Genomic DNA, 16,088 nt, shown 5'->3' on the forward strand with positions numbered 1-16,088 from the left:
TGAGACACGTGTAAAAACACTCCAGATAGATACCAGAAATGGGGACATTTGTAAGAACTCAAGCTTTCGTTTATGGTATCACTAGGGGAATGTGCTCAGACAACAAGAGAGTGTCTCCACAAACTTTTTGTCTATGATGCCTGAAACTGCTACTCACTGGAGAGTCACTGCAAAGACAGTTACATCTTTCCAGCTTTTTGTGATAATACCTACTGGGTAGTCTCCAAGTACCAGGTCCTAACAATACAAAAAATAAAGCCACCTTTGGCATCATGGATTGGAAAAAACATAGTGTTGGCTACAGCAGCATTTCAGGTACGACTTGCGGGGGGGAAGCAACAGTGCTTATAGAAGTCAGGAAGCATATTTGAAACCAACTTGAAACAGGTCTTTCTAGGTATCTCAGCTGGGAAAAAAACCAGCTGTATTAGCAAAAAGAAAACTAAATAAACCACAAAGACCTACCACTAAGCCTGGAAAAAGTACACAGCAACTAAAAGCAGAAGGAATACTTTCTAAAAGCATCACCAAAAGTAAGTAGCTAGCTAGTTACCAGTAAAGGAGCGGGCAGTGTTACCTGAAGGTACATAATTTTAGGTCCCATAACGCAACAAAGCCCTTCATACAGGAAAAACCTTTACCAGCATAAGAAACATAGACTAGAGGGCAGGGAAGCAAAAGATTTGGAAGTTTTATCAACTTGTGGATGACAAGCAGAAATTGTGACCAAGAGAGCCTCAGTAGAAAGGATCCATTTTAGATCCAGGTGACATTCAACATCAGGAGCAGAGGTTTAGATGTCCTCCTACAGGACTGTGTATGTTTTGGCCAGGTAATTGTGCTTTGCACTGTTCCTCATGCTGTTAACATGAAATTTGCATACCAGACAGAAGCCGAGTATGCGCCATTGAAAAGTACTACCCAGCACATATACTATGAGATGTAACTATCTTCAGCTGTCCCTGAGTCATCAAGTTTGTTGTTAACTGATGTTAGAAAAGGGGCAGACTTCTCACTGACAAACAAGGAATTGGGGAGAAGGAAATAACTGGAGAAAGCAAGAGAGGTATGACACACTGCCACAAACACTGGACTTGTTCCTCCTTTGAAACAGAGCCTGTCATCACTGGTCAACTCCTGTGAAGTCTGCCTACAGAACACCAAGTCCAAAGGACAGCAAACCTCTTAATTGCTATCTGGTGGCTAAAGTAATAGTGTCCATGGCTTCCAGAACACACATGTCCCTCTGTGCTAACTCTAGTGGGATTCTGAACCACTACCTTAGATTATACACCTGATGCCTGCACAAGTGGGAAGGATCTCTGACAGCAAGTAGACCACATCAGCTCAGCCAAGCTCTCTACTAGGTATCATGACATGAAACGGAAGTCTGCAGTGGGGTCAATGTACACGGGCTTTCAAGAAGCCCACGTTTTTGGTAGAAAGTCCAGGAATGGTATCAGTCCTACAGCTGATGTGAAAGGTACATCTCACTTCTAGAATCTCAACAGCTGGGCTGTTCAAGGTGAGTAGCTGCTTATAATCAAAGACTAAGACTGCTTTTCAGGTTTCCCTTAGGCTTACTATAAAGCACTAGAACCACAGACCTCTTGAATAGTGCATGGAAAGCAAGCTCAGCAGTCTCTTATCTCTGTAGTGAACTCAAATTGATCGAAGTCTGAAAAGAAGCTGAACTCATACCTATTCCTTTATTTCTTCTCATTGAGAATGCAATGTGGCTGTACAGATAGCAAGGCACAACAAATGGTTCTTCAGTTTCAGCTCTCTATCCTTACAAATCCAAGCTCTGAAGTCAGAGAAAAATCAAACAACTCTGGAACAATTGTTTCAGCCACACAGCAGGCATTCCCGGTGTGAGGGTGAGTGGATGGAATATTACAACACCAGAAAATGGGTTTTGAAGGGGCTGCTGATACAGGGCATGAAGATGGACTTAGAATCAAGGAGACTACTAGGATACCAGATGACCAATGAACTAAGCATGCTAGGTTATCACTGCACTGTCAAACTGCGATCATGAAACTGTGGCCATGTCTAATCTGGGCGAAGGAGAAGAGATGAAAACTGGTGAAAGCAACCTGTCATACTGTCATGCACTGAGAGGGAGACTGTGTCCCTAAAGCTACTCTGAAGGCAAAAATTAAACTTTTGCTTGAAAGAGAGTCTGTTTACACATATTTTGTGAGTGTCAAGGTTAATTAGAAACTCAGAAACAGATCACAGCTACATTTTAAGGTTTCAAGTTGGTTAATGACAACTCATCACATCCAGGCCTTCAAAAAACAGAGAGGAAAAAAGAGATTGAATGTTAAATTGCATCCATGCCTAGCTACAGCATACACAGTTCTCTCTTGTATTTACTGCAGTACAGAAGTTTAACATAAAAGACTATTGTATTAGAGATCAGCTATTTCTGTAAACAATCTTCATTTATTGTATTATAGAACCTTACTAGCTGAAATTGTTTGAAAAGCATTCAGACATTTGCTGATTCAAACAGTTTACAAATGAGATTAGACACAATGCAGCAAGAAAGAGATTAGAAATAGGGAAACAGTGGGGGAGAGGATGAAAAGATGCTGCAATTCACTGGTACCTAATATATAACACAAGATATTTTTTTTCTCATTGTTAAGAGAGTAAGTTAACTATTGTAACTGGCTGCTTTCTTGCAGATTTTCTCATGATATCTTTTTTGGGAAGAATTAATATATTAAGTTCAGCTGCAAGTTGGTCAAAAGAAGTTTTAAAAAACAAAGGCCACAGTATCACAGGAAAAAAAATGCTTTTGGAGGACAGAAGGTTGAGCAGAAAGGAAAAAAGGAAATTATCTGAAAGACATACAGGAAGAAAGGCAAAGATCTGAAAGCAACAAAATCCCCAGTCTATCATGTGCTAAGAACTGTATTTTTAACCTATTTAAACTACTTTTAGGTAAGAAAAAAAACATTATTTTCACCATTAATTATGGCAAATGTCTAGCATAATCTTTAACACATTTAGAAACAAGTCCAAGTCTTTCTCTTAAAAGTAACACTAACAACCAATAAATCAATATTCCCCAACAGACACAGAGCAAAAAAATGTTATTCATACAAATACCCAAGCATAACCACAGAAACAAATCCAAATAATAAACACTTCTTGGAATGGTCCTTAATTCCACAATGTAAGATCCTGCAAGATGTCTGTTCTAAAAGCCTGACTAATAATTGAAAGAATTTATACCTCTGAAGTTAGGGGAGAGCCTTTCAACCTCTGTTTCAAGAAGAGAAACAATTGTGTCAAGTAGAACTTACTGTAGTAGCTTGCTGTGCTGGTTTTGGCTGGGATAGAGTTAATTTTCTCCATAGTAGCTAGTATGGGGCTACGTTCTGCATTTGTGCTGAAAACAGTGTTGATAATGCAAGGATATTGTCATTATTGCTGAGCAGCACTTACACAGAGTCACAGCCTTTTCTGCCTCTCACCCCACGCCACCAGTGAGCAGGCTGGGGGTGCACAAGAAGTTGGGAGGGGACACAGCTGGGACAGTTGACCGCAGCTGACCAAAGGGGTATCTCATACCATGTGATGTCATGCTCAGCAATAAAAACCCAGGGGAAAAAGGAGGAAGGGGGGGATGTTCAGAGTTATCGCATTTGTCATCCCAAGTAACCGTTACACGTGATGGAGCCCCACTATCCTGGAGATGGCTGAACACCTGCCTGCTGGTGGGAAGTGCTGAATGAATTCCCTGTTTTGCTTTGCTTGTGTGCATGGCTTCTGCTTTACCTATTAAACTGTCTTTATCTCAACCCACAAGTTTCTCACTTTTACCCTTATGATTCTCTCCCCCATCCCACTGAGGGGGAGTGAGCAAGCAGCTGTGTGGTGCTTAGTTGCTGGCTGGGGTTAAACCATGACATGTACTTAAGACATAAATATTTCTTGGGGATTCCTCCTTTGCACTAGCTCTCCTTCCTTTTAAAGTAAATAAGTTAGATCCATTATAAAAGACTATCTTCAACCCCAAGGTCATCTTGTTTCACTTATTTCCTGAGAGTAAAAACCCTCCATTAGTTAAACTAATCAAAGGTTGAACACCAACTTCATACGTGGAAAGTATTAAGTTGACACTATAGTAGCCCATGGAAAGGAAGAAATTGGTATCATTAAGGAGCTGGAAGAAGTTCACACCATGTGCTGAATTTCACTGAATTCAAAATAAATGAATGCAGTTCCCATCTCGAAGATAGAAAGAGACAATGCAAAGGTAGAGGAGATTAGTTTTAAAGAAATGGATTGGCTTACAGGACAATCCTATACATACCCTTTTTAGCAGCTACTGTTTTACTTGGAATTTTCTCTGTTTGTTTTGGGGCAAAAGATGATGAGAAAACAGGAGCAGAATCCTCTTCGTCACTGTCCAATTTTGTTGTATCTACAATCATAGAGTATGTCAAGAATAAGATTCATTCACTGCATGTTTTAAATCATCAATATTAATTACATTCAAAATTAATCTCAAAAAAGTGTTTCTGATACTACAGCTAGGCTATGGATGTACTGTGACTTTCTTATCTATGATACAAGCTTTGCTTCTCTAAGGATCAGAACCTCCTTCCCCTTTCCCCTTTATAAATCTGGACATCCTTCTTCTATAACTACTGTGTGAAGTTTGTGTATACCACAAACTCCCTAATATATTCCATAACAGCTGTTATAAGATTAAATAGATCAGTGAACACAAGCTCACCATCATCTGTCTTCTGAGAGTAAGATGGAAAAGAGAAGATGTTTCCAAAATCTTGATTTTTCTTGTCTTGAGATGTTTTTCTACTTCCAGACAGGAAAAAGAAATTCTATGAGTTGCATTAACTACATACTGAAGTATGTAGGCATTATAATAGCCATTTGAAATTAAATTCCTATTTTAGTACTACAAAGCATTTCTAGCATTTTTGTATATGCTTGCAGCAGTCAAACCCCTAAAACCACCATTCAGTCATGAACTTCAGGCATTTAAAATTAACAGAATTACACTTTTTCCAATAGTTCTGCATACCAGACTGGCACAAGATGGAAAACAGAGACTCTTACAAAAGGCAGTTTAACAGATGATATTACTGACAGCATACCATAATTTGATAAGTCATGTTTACCTCTGCATAGGTCAGCTGCAAGGCTGAGAATATACACTTTAATTCCTCCCCAGAAATGTATAAATTTTATTTTACATGGTACATGTAGAGTAATAACAGGTTGATGTTTCTCAGTTTTGTTCAGACACCTCTGCTTCAGAAAAAATGATTAGTAATGAAATACTGCTGAGTTACAGTACTTACTCTGGAGATGGCTTTGATTTGGCTGGGGAGAAATCATATTCATCTTTTTCTAAACTGTCTGAAGGAACAAACTCATCCTCTCTGTCATTTGTAACTGGAGAGGCTTTTACTTTGAGCTCATCCAAATCATTGTTATTGTTGGCATCATCATCATCATCGGGATCATCTTCTTCTTCTGAGAAGTCAAAAGTATACTTGGGCCTCTCAGCTAAAAAAAAAAAAAAAAAATCACATATAAACACTTTTCAAGATAGCTGTTTATGTTAATACATAAATAAAGTGGAAGTCCCTAAACAATCCCTGACTCAGAGTATACAAGACAAAAGGCTGGGGGGAAAGAAATTTTTTGAGCCTGGAAGAAAAAAGGGATATGAAGTGTTACCAAACATCTAACACCACTTGTGGCTTGCTCAGACACCTTCAGCTAACAGCATTACAGAGACAGCACTGCGTAAGTACTTTTAAGGAAGGAGAATCCCTCACTTGAAGTTTTCTTGAATCTATCATTTGAACATTCTTCCTAATCCAGTGCTTGAACAATTGATCAAAAATTTTCCAGAAAACCCTGTGTTCTTCTTAAACTATCAAATGTTTATGTGTATTTTCCAAAGTTTCAGTCTCTGATATTTTTGCCTTTCAATGGACTGTTCAGAGTTTTTTTGATAAATTTTTACCAGCCATTTGGGCTTTGGGGCCTTATTTGACAGTATAATTGCGTTAGAGTAATTTTTTTGTTTGTAATGGTATTATCCTCTCTATTTCTTGTATAATTCACTAGTTTTGTGAGTAATTTCTACTCTAGTGTTTAGAATAAAGGAAAAGATTTCTGAACCAAGTTAAAAAGTCTTTCATATCAACTCTTAAGTTCCAGGTCTTGACATTAAGAGTTTTTTCACTAACTGCACAGTGAAGAAAATGTAATGCAAGCTATCTGTAGGAGATAAAAGTCCTAAAGGAAGGCTATGGTCAAAGGAAAACATAAGTTTGTAGTTGAAACTTTCAGTCACACTGGGCAATTCACAAAAGCTTGGGTACCTGCAGCTCTCCTAAGCAGAGAGTCTCTTGGAATAATCACAGGCTCGTTCTCTTCTAAATCACTTTCAGACTTGGATTCATCATCTGACCATGGGTTTCGTTTCTTCACTTTTTTTGCACTGGATTTTGTAGATGATGGTGTTCTTCTTACCCTAGTACCTGCCACAAGTTAAAGCATTTACTACAGTCAGAGTAAAAAATATTTTCATCTCTTCTAATTGTTCATGATGCATAAATTTTTATCTTTAAAAGTTCTCCTTTAAATGTTGCAAGTTTTCTTCTCCTTCCTGAAGAAAAATTTAATGTGATGAACAGATTTCACACAGAACCTGACCTGCTGTTGACAAAACAATTTGTTTTATAACTGAAAAACACAGAAGTCTCTAATTTGAAGTTTTAGCTCCTCTGCAGTCAAACTTCCATTTTTTTTTAAAGGTTGCTGGGGTTTTCCAGGAAAAGAACAAGCAGTTTCCCATTATTCAGGAAACATGATCAGGAACAGTTATTGGCAAAATCCAATTAACATGGGAAGCAGAGGATACCCTATCGGGGGGTAACAATGCAGTCAGTCAACTGCAGGGCAAGCTCAGGTCAAGCTGGGCTAATTGGTTCTGGCTCAACCCCGGACAGGGTACATTTGAGCTGCATGTAGACAACTCAGTCATAACTGTACTCAGTTAATCTATTCAGGTTGGATAATCCCCTGAATAATTAAAACCAGATCTTATCTCAGAAGAAGTATTTCCGTAACCACTTTTTATTCCTTTTTTCAAAACCTCATACTTAAACCTTCTCTTTTGTCATTAGCATTCCTTTTTTTTGCTGCTCCCTCCATTACTATATATTTCTCAAACAGTAATAATAAATTCCTACTAACAGAGGAAAAAGGAAAGTTAACACAGACATTGATTAGTCTGCCAAGCCATAACATGCATAACTTTTAAAAAGTCAGAATGACTGAATATGTCAATAGGAAAATATATTTATTTAATCAAGTTTTACAATCTATACTATTACTCAGACTGAAGATGAGTGCCGTGTCCTCCTTCAAGGTCAGAGAGCTTGCAAACTAGAAATTTCAGTTTGCACAGAATTAGTCTGATTATGTAAAAATAATCTATTTTCGACTCACAAATTCAAATATGTAGACCCAAAAAAAATCAAATGTAGAAAACGTAAATCCACCACCCCCAGAAAAGCAGCTTACATAACAGAAATTTCAGCAGAGTACTTTCAAGTACTTCTCTTTAGGGAAGAATATCAGATGAAGTAGTGATTACTGTGGTATATATCCCTTCTCACTATGTGTTAAAAATATATTTAATGCCCAATTAGTATATACAACTAAGGTTAACTATGACTGTGTAAGGGTCTTACCAGGCTCCTTCTTCTCTCTCTTAGGTTTAGGGGTTTTAGCTGCCGCGGCTGATGTATTCAATGAGTCATCCCCACCACCCTCAGCTGGCACACCACCAAATTCTTCATCAAATTCCATTTTTATTGCTAAAGAATCAGTTTCACCCTAAACATATATAAAAAGGTTGGGCAAAATAAAATAAATTATACCTTTATATGTCAAGATAGGACTGGAATAATTTCGTAGAAGATAATAAATGAAAGTAGACTAGTATATTGACATTTGTTGAGCAGTCTTTGGAAAGAAGAAATTGCAATAAAAACACCTGAACAATAAGTAGTCAAGAGGCTTGCAAATGTAAAAAATCCAGTATTAACTTCTTCATGCATTAGGTCAGCAAAACAGTATAAATACAGCAGTAATGAGGTCTAGCAGTTTGGATTTATGCTACTAGAGTAGAAAAATATAGCATTTAAATAATACATAATCTTAACTATAGCAATATTTCTGATTTACCTTTTTCTTTTTCAACAATTTCCTACTGGCATCAGCTTTCATGGCAGATGTAATCTGTGGAACTATTCTTCTGCCAAATGGTGACGGCATGGTCTCTTCCAACTGAAGCTTCTTCATTTTGGGTTTACCAACTTTGCCTTTTATTGGTTTGCCAACCATGCCAGCCAAAACATCTTCTCTTTCTTGTGCTTCTACTTTCTAACAAATAAGGAGGGGGTTGGGGGCAGGGAAGAACACATTCTTTTTTAATGAGAACAAAGTGGAACATAGTGATTATTTATGATTAATCTCATTTTAACATGGAGCATAAGACTTTCCTTAATTCTCACTTGAATTGTAACACACTTTCCAGTAATAGAAAACCAACCACTTTATCTTGGTAAATTCTTCATTACCCTGGTACAGTTAAAAACTACTTTTATTCAAGATTAAATAAATATGAACTTTTGGACACTGCTAGAAATCTTTCTTTTATTAAGTTTCTATTTCTCATGTATGTGTCTGGGTACTGATGTAATTTTCAGTATTTCAGTGTTTAATTTAAGCAGCTAGTTTCTAGAGTAATTTTTAAGGCACATTTTCCAGTTCTTTAATCAGCTTTTTTTCACAGTATGAACATATAGCTGAAATACAGACATCAGAACAGAACATTTCCAATTGCAGCTGTACCACGAACATACAGAGAAATAAAACATCTTACTTGTATTATCCTGTGTTACTTCAAAAGATTACATCAGCCCCTTTCAGGCAACATTCAAAGCTGAGGCTCAGTAAGTTATTCACCAATTGGAATTTACCTTTTTCCAGAGTTACTGATGAGGCAAAGTAAGAGCCCCTCATATAGTACTTATGGTCTACAACTTCATTCCTACATGTACAGCTTTGCATTTGACAATACTTATTGCCTCACAACCAATTAGATCATGTAGAACTACTATAATTATTACTATAACAAGTTACTACTCCCATTTTTTTGTGTCATCTGAAAACAAATTTTCTCCTGGTAATTTTTCTTTTTTTAGCATCACTGACTTCGAAAAAACATTAAATTGTATAGATGCAAGAGACAATCCCAGAGGAACACAACTAGGAACACAAATGCCCAATAATGATTTCCCACTTATCACTATATTTGGAGGTCTATCTGCTTTTAATCCAAAATGCGGTGGTTTGGGTTTTTTGCTTAAATTTTAATACTTTTAATTAAATGAATTTAAATTTAATATTTTTAGAAAGATAGGTAAAATAAAACATACTTCAAGCTCTTCAACAAAGGCCGCTAAATCTTCTTTCCAGAGATCTGAAGAAGATTTCCTTTTAAGGTCATTTAGTTCTCTCTCCTAAAACATGAAAGCAGTATGTAGAATGTAAGTTACTAAGTTAGAACTAAAGTAAATACTGTCGAAACTGAATATTTAGTTAGACACATCAGTAATTACTATATCGTTTTAGAACATGCCTTCCATGGTGTACCAACCTTTGAATCTCTCTGCTTAATTAACTCTTCTACTTTCTCTTTTGTGAGCGACCACAAAGACATGTTTAAGATATAGTTAAAGTCAGGGCCAGAAGTTGAGCCAGAAGCAGAGGAAGCATCATCATTCGGGTTCTGTGGGTCCTCCTCTTCTGCTGCCTAAAGTGAAATATTCACAATTATAAGTATTAATAATCTTAGTTCTATGCACGAACTGTAACACTCCAACAAAGCACCACCATAGAGTAGTATGGTGTGCCCTCATAGATTCAATAACCTTAACATTTTCTGGACCTTTCCAAAAGGCCATGTTCCTGTGACCTTCTACAGTTGGATTATTTAATCATTTGATTTAAGAAAACAAATCTGAACCTAATGCTAGCCGTATGCCTTGTATGTTGGCTACAGGCATTGGTATCATCCTAGCTATCTCACAGGTTGAGATCTTTGCCCTTGGGATATTCATGTCTATCTGCTTCTTTAGAAATGAGCACAGTCTTACGGATAAAAACTGCTATCAAAGCCCTGAATGTACAAACTGTGGTTTGGAAGTAGATCAAAATTTCTCATAATAATATTTTTGTTCTAAAACCCAACACCATGCATGGAGTTAAAATACAGTAGTAGAAAAAAAAGCAAAGCAAATCAAATGAAAAACGAATAGCAAAAGCAGTGGCAATGGCACAGAAAAGGGTGGCTGACAAAAATTTTAAGTTGCTTTTCAGAGTAGTTTCATCTTCCCATAGTAAAGCATGAAATTAAACTTGTCACATATCTCTTTTGGAACAGTTAAAAAACTCTTGGGTTTTAAAAAAGCAGAAATAAAGTAACTTTATTAAAATAAGTTCAAAAGTCATAGCTTTATAATATTCATGTTTCATTACAGAAAACTGATGAATAAGTTGTATAGAATAATTGCATTTTGCAATCAAATGACAAATAAGTAATAAGAGGAAAATCAGTTATACGTGTCGGGTAACTGATGCAGCATTTTACGTATGAGAAAGTCAGTCTTTATGTATTAGTCAGAAATCGAGTTGCCAGTTTCGATTTGGGTACATTAAGAAATTCAAACCTCTGCATTCTTATTTTCAGACTTATATTATCTAGTTTCCTAAGAATTATCCATATACGATACCAATATTATGTGACAGTATTTTTGTACAAGTTTAATGTGTTTTTTAAAATGGAAGCCAATAAGGAGTAATGAATAACCTTTTTTAAAGTGTTATGTGTGTTATAAATTAAGTTAGACTACTAGAAAACAACTGTCTGAATAAATTAATATAATTTATAACATTAACAGCATCAAACATATCCAGAGATTTCAGATTATTACCTTTTCCTGTGCTTCTTTCCAGGCTTTTACTGGATCAGATTCATAACCTCTCTGGACCAACATCTGAATTAGATCTCTTTTTGATCTGTTCTCTACAAGACACACACACAAAATCAGGTTAAAAAAAAAAAAAAGAAAAAAAACCAGTGTCGTGAAAAGAAATGTCTTACATGCAAGTACATTCTATTATATTTAAATAATTTTCAGATTTTCCCCCGATGTTACCAATTCTAACTTACATTTACTCACCTATGGTAATTTTTCCTTGTATCTTCTCCAGAACAAAACGAGCTTGATTGTTAAGCTTGGTAGATTCTGCACCCAGCATTCCCACAAGCCACTCCTTGCGTAAACTATAATAATGTAATCGCAAATCAAAGAACTCCTTCAAGATGTCCTGCACAGTTTCATACTTCTTTAAACATCCCATATGATCAAACAGCACCTACAAAATACATAATATACTGCTTGAGAGAGGTTGCATAACTCAAACTTTGTTAACCTTTGTGTACAAGTTTATTTCTATTGCACATATACATGCACTGAACAAAAAGCGTTACTTTGAAGACTGTGAACTCAAACCTTACTATGGAACTACACAGCACATAGCTGGAGAGATTTTATTTCTATTCACAAGTAGATTTAAGATGAGATTTATGGTAACACATTCAAACAAGAAGATAGCTATATAGAAAAATATGCCTAAATTCAGTTGAATGACTAATTTTATTTAAATATTAAAGCACAAGTCCAGTAGCACCTAATGATTCACAACTATTTAACATAACAGTTGAAAAGCATCTTTAACCATCTTTCAGTTCAACTAGGAAATCTGCCACTTTTCAGCTGAGAAAACTGCCACCCTTCAAGTTCAAGCACAAAGTAAGAAATCAGTTTTACATCATAGGTGGAATCAATCCTGCCTGACTTCTGACATCTCCAGTTTAGACATTTATAGGTGAACTAGTCACCCAAGGTGCCTTCAGCTAAAAGAAATAAACCCCTCTAGAGGGCAATTCATCTTCCTAAAATACCTATTTGGGAGTTGAGTGAACAATGACTAGCTCGCATAACTTGTTAAGATGGTTACACTAGAGCAGATTAATTCCTACACATATACAGAAAGCAGCCCTTACTATTTATTTTGGTAGGCAGAAAACACAGGATTAAGCTACAAAACATTTTGTAATCTGTTAAATGTTAATTTGAAGACAGATTCTGACAGTAGTTCATATGGTTGTTTAAACCTGTGAGAAATATTATCACCTTGATTTGGTAGATTCACTTTTCAAACACAATCTACAAAATGAGTTGAGCAAGGCCTTTTTCCTCTTCCAATTCGATGGTCTTTAATTTATTTTTAACCTATTTTCACATAGCTTTTGATTTATAGAAAAATAGCAACAGTAATGGTATTTTTGCTTTGTGATAACATCTGAAAGTAGTATCTGCCATAAAAAAAATAAATTGCTTTTTCAGTCTCTGTAAAGACAGATTGTTTGGAAATATTCTGGCAGAAATGATCTTACAATTCAAATCCCTCTCATAATAGACAGATGTGTATTTACTCACATTCTTACTCCCATCTCGCTACAAGCAAAAATATACCGTATGAGTCATTTACATCACTGTTATGTCTTCAGCAGCTTAACGATAGTGTTTTCTATACCCTACAACCTAAACCAGGATTTATGTTGGTGGAAACACTGAATCATTTTACTCCTATTAGAAGATAAATAGTCCTGCATAAAGTGCAATTTTGAAAACGTAACTTGTCTCAAGTTTAAAACTCAAATCTAATTATAATACGGCAGAAAGTTATTTGTATGATCTACTTTACATTAGCTATTTTTGGTTTTCATTTACAGGAATTTTCAGTCACAGGAAACTAAGCACCTCGAGCCTGTCTAATCTGGTTTGAAAGATTCGTCAGGACTGAAATGGATTTGCTGATCCATACTGACTTAATATTTGTCATCACTACAATTTTCTACTATTCAGACAATTTCAAATACACAATACATTGTTCAATACCAAGTACCAAAGTACACTACAAAAACATTTGTGTTTAAAACAAGCAACAGTAAGGATTCTGATAGTCAAACATGAAAAAGTTACCATAGAATTACAAGTAAGACTTGTTTGAAGCTTAAAGACTTTGTGCAATCCAGCAGCTTCTGCCTGTGCAAGTTTTTCTTCTGTCATCTTCACAACAAATTTCACAGTTGTATCAGTGTGGTATTCCTTATAGTCAGAAATTAATGCTGGAGTTTTTTCAGTTCCGTTCAACATAGGTTCTAGAACCTGTTCTTTGTACACCTAATAAAAATAGGGTAGCAAAAACCAGAAACACTTCTTAAAATCCCTAATTCCTTAAACCAACTGAACAACATAAGATTTCAAAGCTTTATGCATTGCATCTGATACCAGTTACAATTTACAGAACCAGTATAACCTGCAAAATGCAGGTCAAGACTAGCACAAACATAAGAGGCATCTAACAAGGACAGAAAGTCTACTCAAAAGAAAAAGGATTAAATATTAATTCAGCAGGAGAAGCAAGTATTCTTTGTAGTATGGACAGTAGATGGCACAAGTAGAAAACCATTTTCTACAAAGGCACACAAAAGAATGAAACCACATTCCCTTCCATGTACGTATAAATCATCAGAAATTGTGTTAAAAATTCACATAGATGTAGAATTAAGTAATTTAGTAAGGAACTTTTTCTTGGTTTTTATGTAAATGTATTTCACTGTTACTTACCTGGGTCCATGTCCTTACAGGAAGCTCTGTAATTTCTACTGTGTTCCTGTCCACCACAAATATTTCACCACTGACTACATACTGGTTTTGACCAAGTTCCTGAATGGTTCCTTTGAAGTTTTTGTAGTTTGGAAGCTGAAATTGCAAAAACCAGCAAGTGGTAATAATCTTTATAATAAAATATCAGAAAAATATTTCTCTCTCATACACCATACAGTTATCACTTTATATTGCACTAATCCATCAACCAGCCTCTCATGCCTATGAAAATTTTAAGTCATAGGAAAAATACTAGAGAAAAAACAGAATACACACACGCAAGTGACAGAAGCTAGTATCTTAACATCTATAGAGTAGATAAATGATTAAGAAGAAGCAGCTGAACCCAGTGAGGTGGTGGGGTTTTTGTTTTGTTTGTGGGTTGTCTTTTTTCTTTCTTTTTTTTAAAGAAAACTGCAAGCCCAGATAAGGCATGACAGAAAGTAGATTAACACCCCAGTTTCACAACAACTTTACAGAAGTGGTGCTACCTCCCCTAACCATTTTCTCATTCTTGTGCTGTTTGGCAAAGATAGTGGAACCCATCCAGTTTAAAAAGTAACTAACAGGGTGGGGAATTTTTTTTAACTGAATTGATTCCCTTATCCAGCTTACCATGCAGCCACAAACACATACCAGCATACAGAAAGGAGCTAGATGGAGGCAGAACTGCCTCTTTCAACCACAATGAAGCTTCAATTGACTGTGAGACTACACAGAAGGCCTAGGAGTCCTAAAGGAAGGGCAATGGATTTCATTAATTAAAAAAAAAAGTCTATGCATTGTTCCCAAGAATTTGCAAAAGGAAATATGTCATGAAAATAGACACTACACACTCAGTGAACTGTGATCTAAATAGAGAAGAAAAGATGTTTCTGCTTCTATGACTTGGTAAACAAAGCAAAGTAGCAATATCCATCAGCTGTAAAGGTTGCATTATCTGTATTTTATCTGTTGGTTACAGATATTCTGGGTCACCCAGGTATTTTTCCTGTCCAATTTTTTTCAAGTATACACCACTTCTGAGACTTATTAAATTTTATATAAAGAAAGAGAAGCTAGTTGCAGTTCAGAAGCTGCTGATTTTCTTGAACAATGACAGTATCTTCTCCTATCCTTACAGGTATATAAAAGAGAGTGCAAATCAGATAAGGCAGAAGAAACATTAAGTTTGGCTGAAGTAGTAGCACCTTCAAAAACGAAAGAGTGGTACAACTTTTTACTCCACTGCCATGTCATAACTACCCTGTAAGACTTGCAACTGTGAAGGATTACACTCAGCAGAATGAAGAGAAAGTCCTCTGATATAATTGGAGAAATACAAATTGCAATGTTTCTGCTTCAAGGTGAACTTCCCCAGCCTCATTCCAACAGTCAAGTAAAGCTCCTAAACAAAATTACTGGGACAATCCAACTCAGATGTTCCAATAAGCAAGCATGTATAGAGTGATATGATTTCATTTTGTAAGTACAAAATAAGGTTTGTTTAGCAAACATACAGAATGTCAGTATATACTATTATTTTTACCATTGGGTGGGGATCTAAGCCATCCAGCATCCGTCTGACATTGTTTACAATCTCTCTGGTATCATAGTTTGGAAGTTTGCAAGCCCATCCAGTACCAATTCCTTCAGCTCCATTTACTAAAACCATAGGAATGATGGGAATATACCATTCAGGCTCTACACGTTGGTTGTCATCATAAAGGAATTTAAGCAAATTGTCATCCACTGATGGAAAAAGCAGTCTTGCTAAAGGGCTTTAAAAATGAAAAAGAAGAAAACAGTTTAACTAGAGTCCAGTAAGTATATAATGCTTTAACAGCCTATTTGTAGATGTTTCTCATGTCTTCCTTTCTCTTTGCCATTCTGAAGCTGAAAATACAATGTACACACCTCCTGAGAAAAGGAAGTTCTTCCCAGTGGAAATGTGTGTTCATAACAGATGATGTTTATTTCCTTCACAATAACACATGTACACAGTATACTAGTAATTGGTGACATTTAACATTTACAAAAATATCACTCTTTAAAGCATTCAGAACACACAGTTCAATGTGACAATAGGTCACCCCACAATAAAGCAACACAGCACACAAATAGTTGCAAAACTTTGTTGCTTAATTGTAGACCTAGCAGTCTCTGAAAATAATACAGAGGTTTTACTGGTGACTTCCTTTGTTCATCTGGAACACTGTCCTGGGTGAATATGCT

The 16,088-nt window shown here is 36.0% G+C and overlaps 1 protein-coding gene across 3 annotated transcripts in view; it reads right to left on the minus strand.

Annotated features, from left to right (window-relative positions):
• TOP2B (DNA topoisomerase II beta) overlaps window positions 1-16,088 on the minus strand; it is a 67,786-nt gene that overhangs the window by 2,524 nt on the left and 49,174 nt on the right. For 2 of the 3 annotated variants that reach the window (XM_074838984.1, XM_074838966.1), the window contains exons 21-33: window positions 15,403-15,634; window positions 13,836-13,970; window positions 13,188-13,388; window positions 11,319-11,514; window positions 11,070-11,161; window positions 9,734-9,889; window positions 9,513-9,596; window positions 8,257-8,454; window positions 7,761-7,905; window positions 6,384-6,542; window positions 5,349-5,556; window positions 4,760-4,842; window positions 4,334-4,444 (exon numbers count right to left, since the gene is read on the minus strand). In XM_074838984.1, coding sequence (XP_074695085.1) covers window positions 4,334-4,444; window positions 4,760-4,842; window positions 5,349-5,556; window positions 6,384-6,542; window positions 7,761-7,905; window positions 8,257-8,454; window positions 9,513-9,596; window positions 9,734-9,889; window positions 11,070-11,161; window positions 11,319-11,514; window positions 13,188-13,388; window positions 13,836-13,970; window positions 15,403-15,634 — 2,000 coding nt within the window. The remainder of the gene's footprint in view (window positions 1-4,333; window positions 4,445-4,759; window positions 4,843-5,348; window positions 5,557-6,383; window positions 6,543-7,760; window positions 7,906-8,256; window positions 8,455-9,512; window positions 9,597-9,733; window positions 9,890-11,069; window positions 11,162-11,318; window positions 11,515-13,187; window positions 13,389-13,835; window positions 13,971-15,402; window positions 15,635-16,088) is intronic. The other variant, XM_074838973.1, reaches the window with a different exon arrangement.

The sequence above is a fragment of the Strix aluco genome, chromosome 1 (genome assembly GCF_031877795.1).
Source record: "Strix aluco isolate bStrAlu1 chromosome 1, bStrAlu1.hap1, whole genome shotgun sequence".
NCBI lineage: Eukaryota > Metazoa > Chordata > Aves > Strigiformes > Strigidae > Strix > Strix aluco.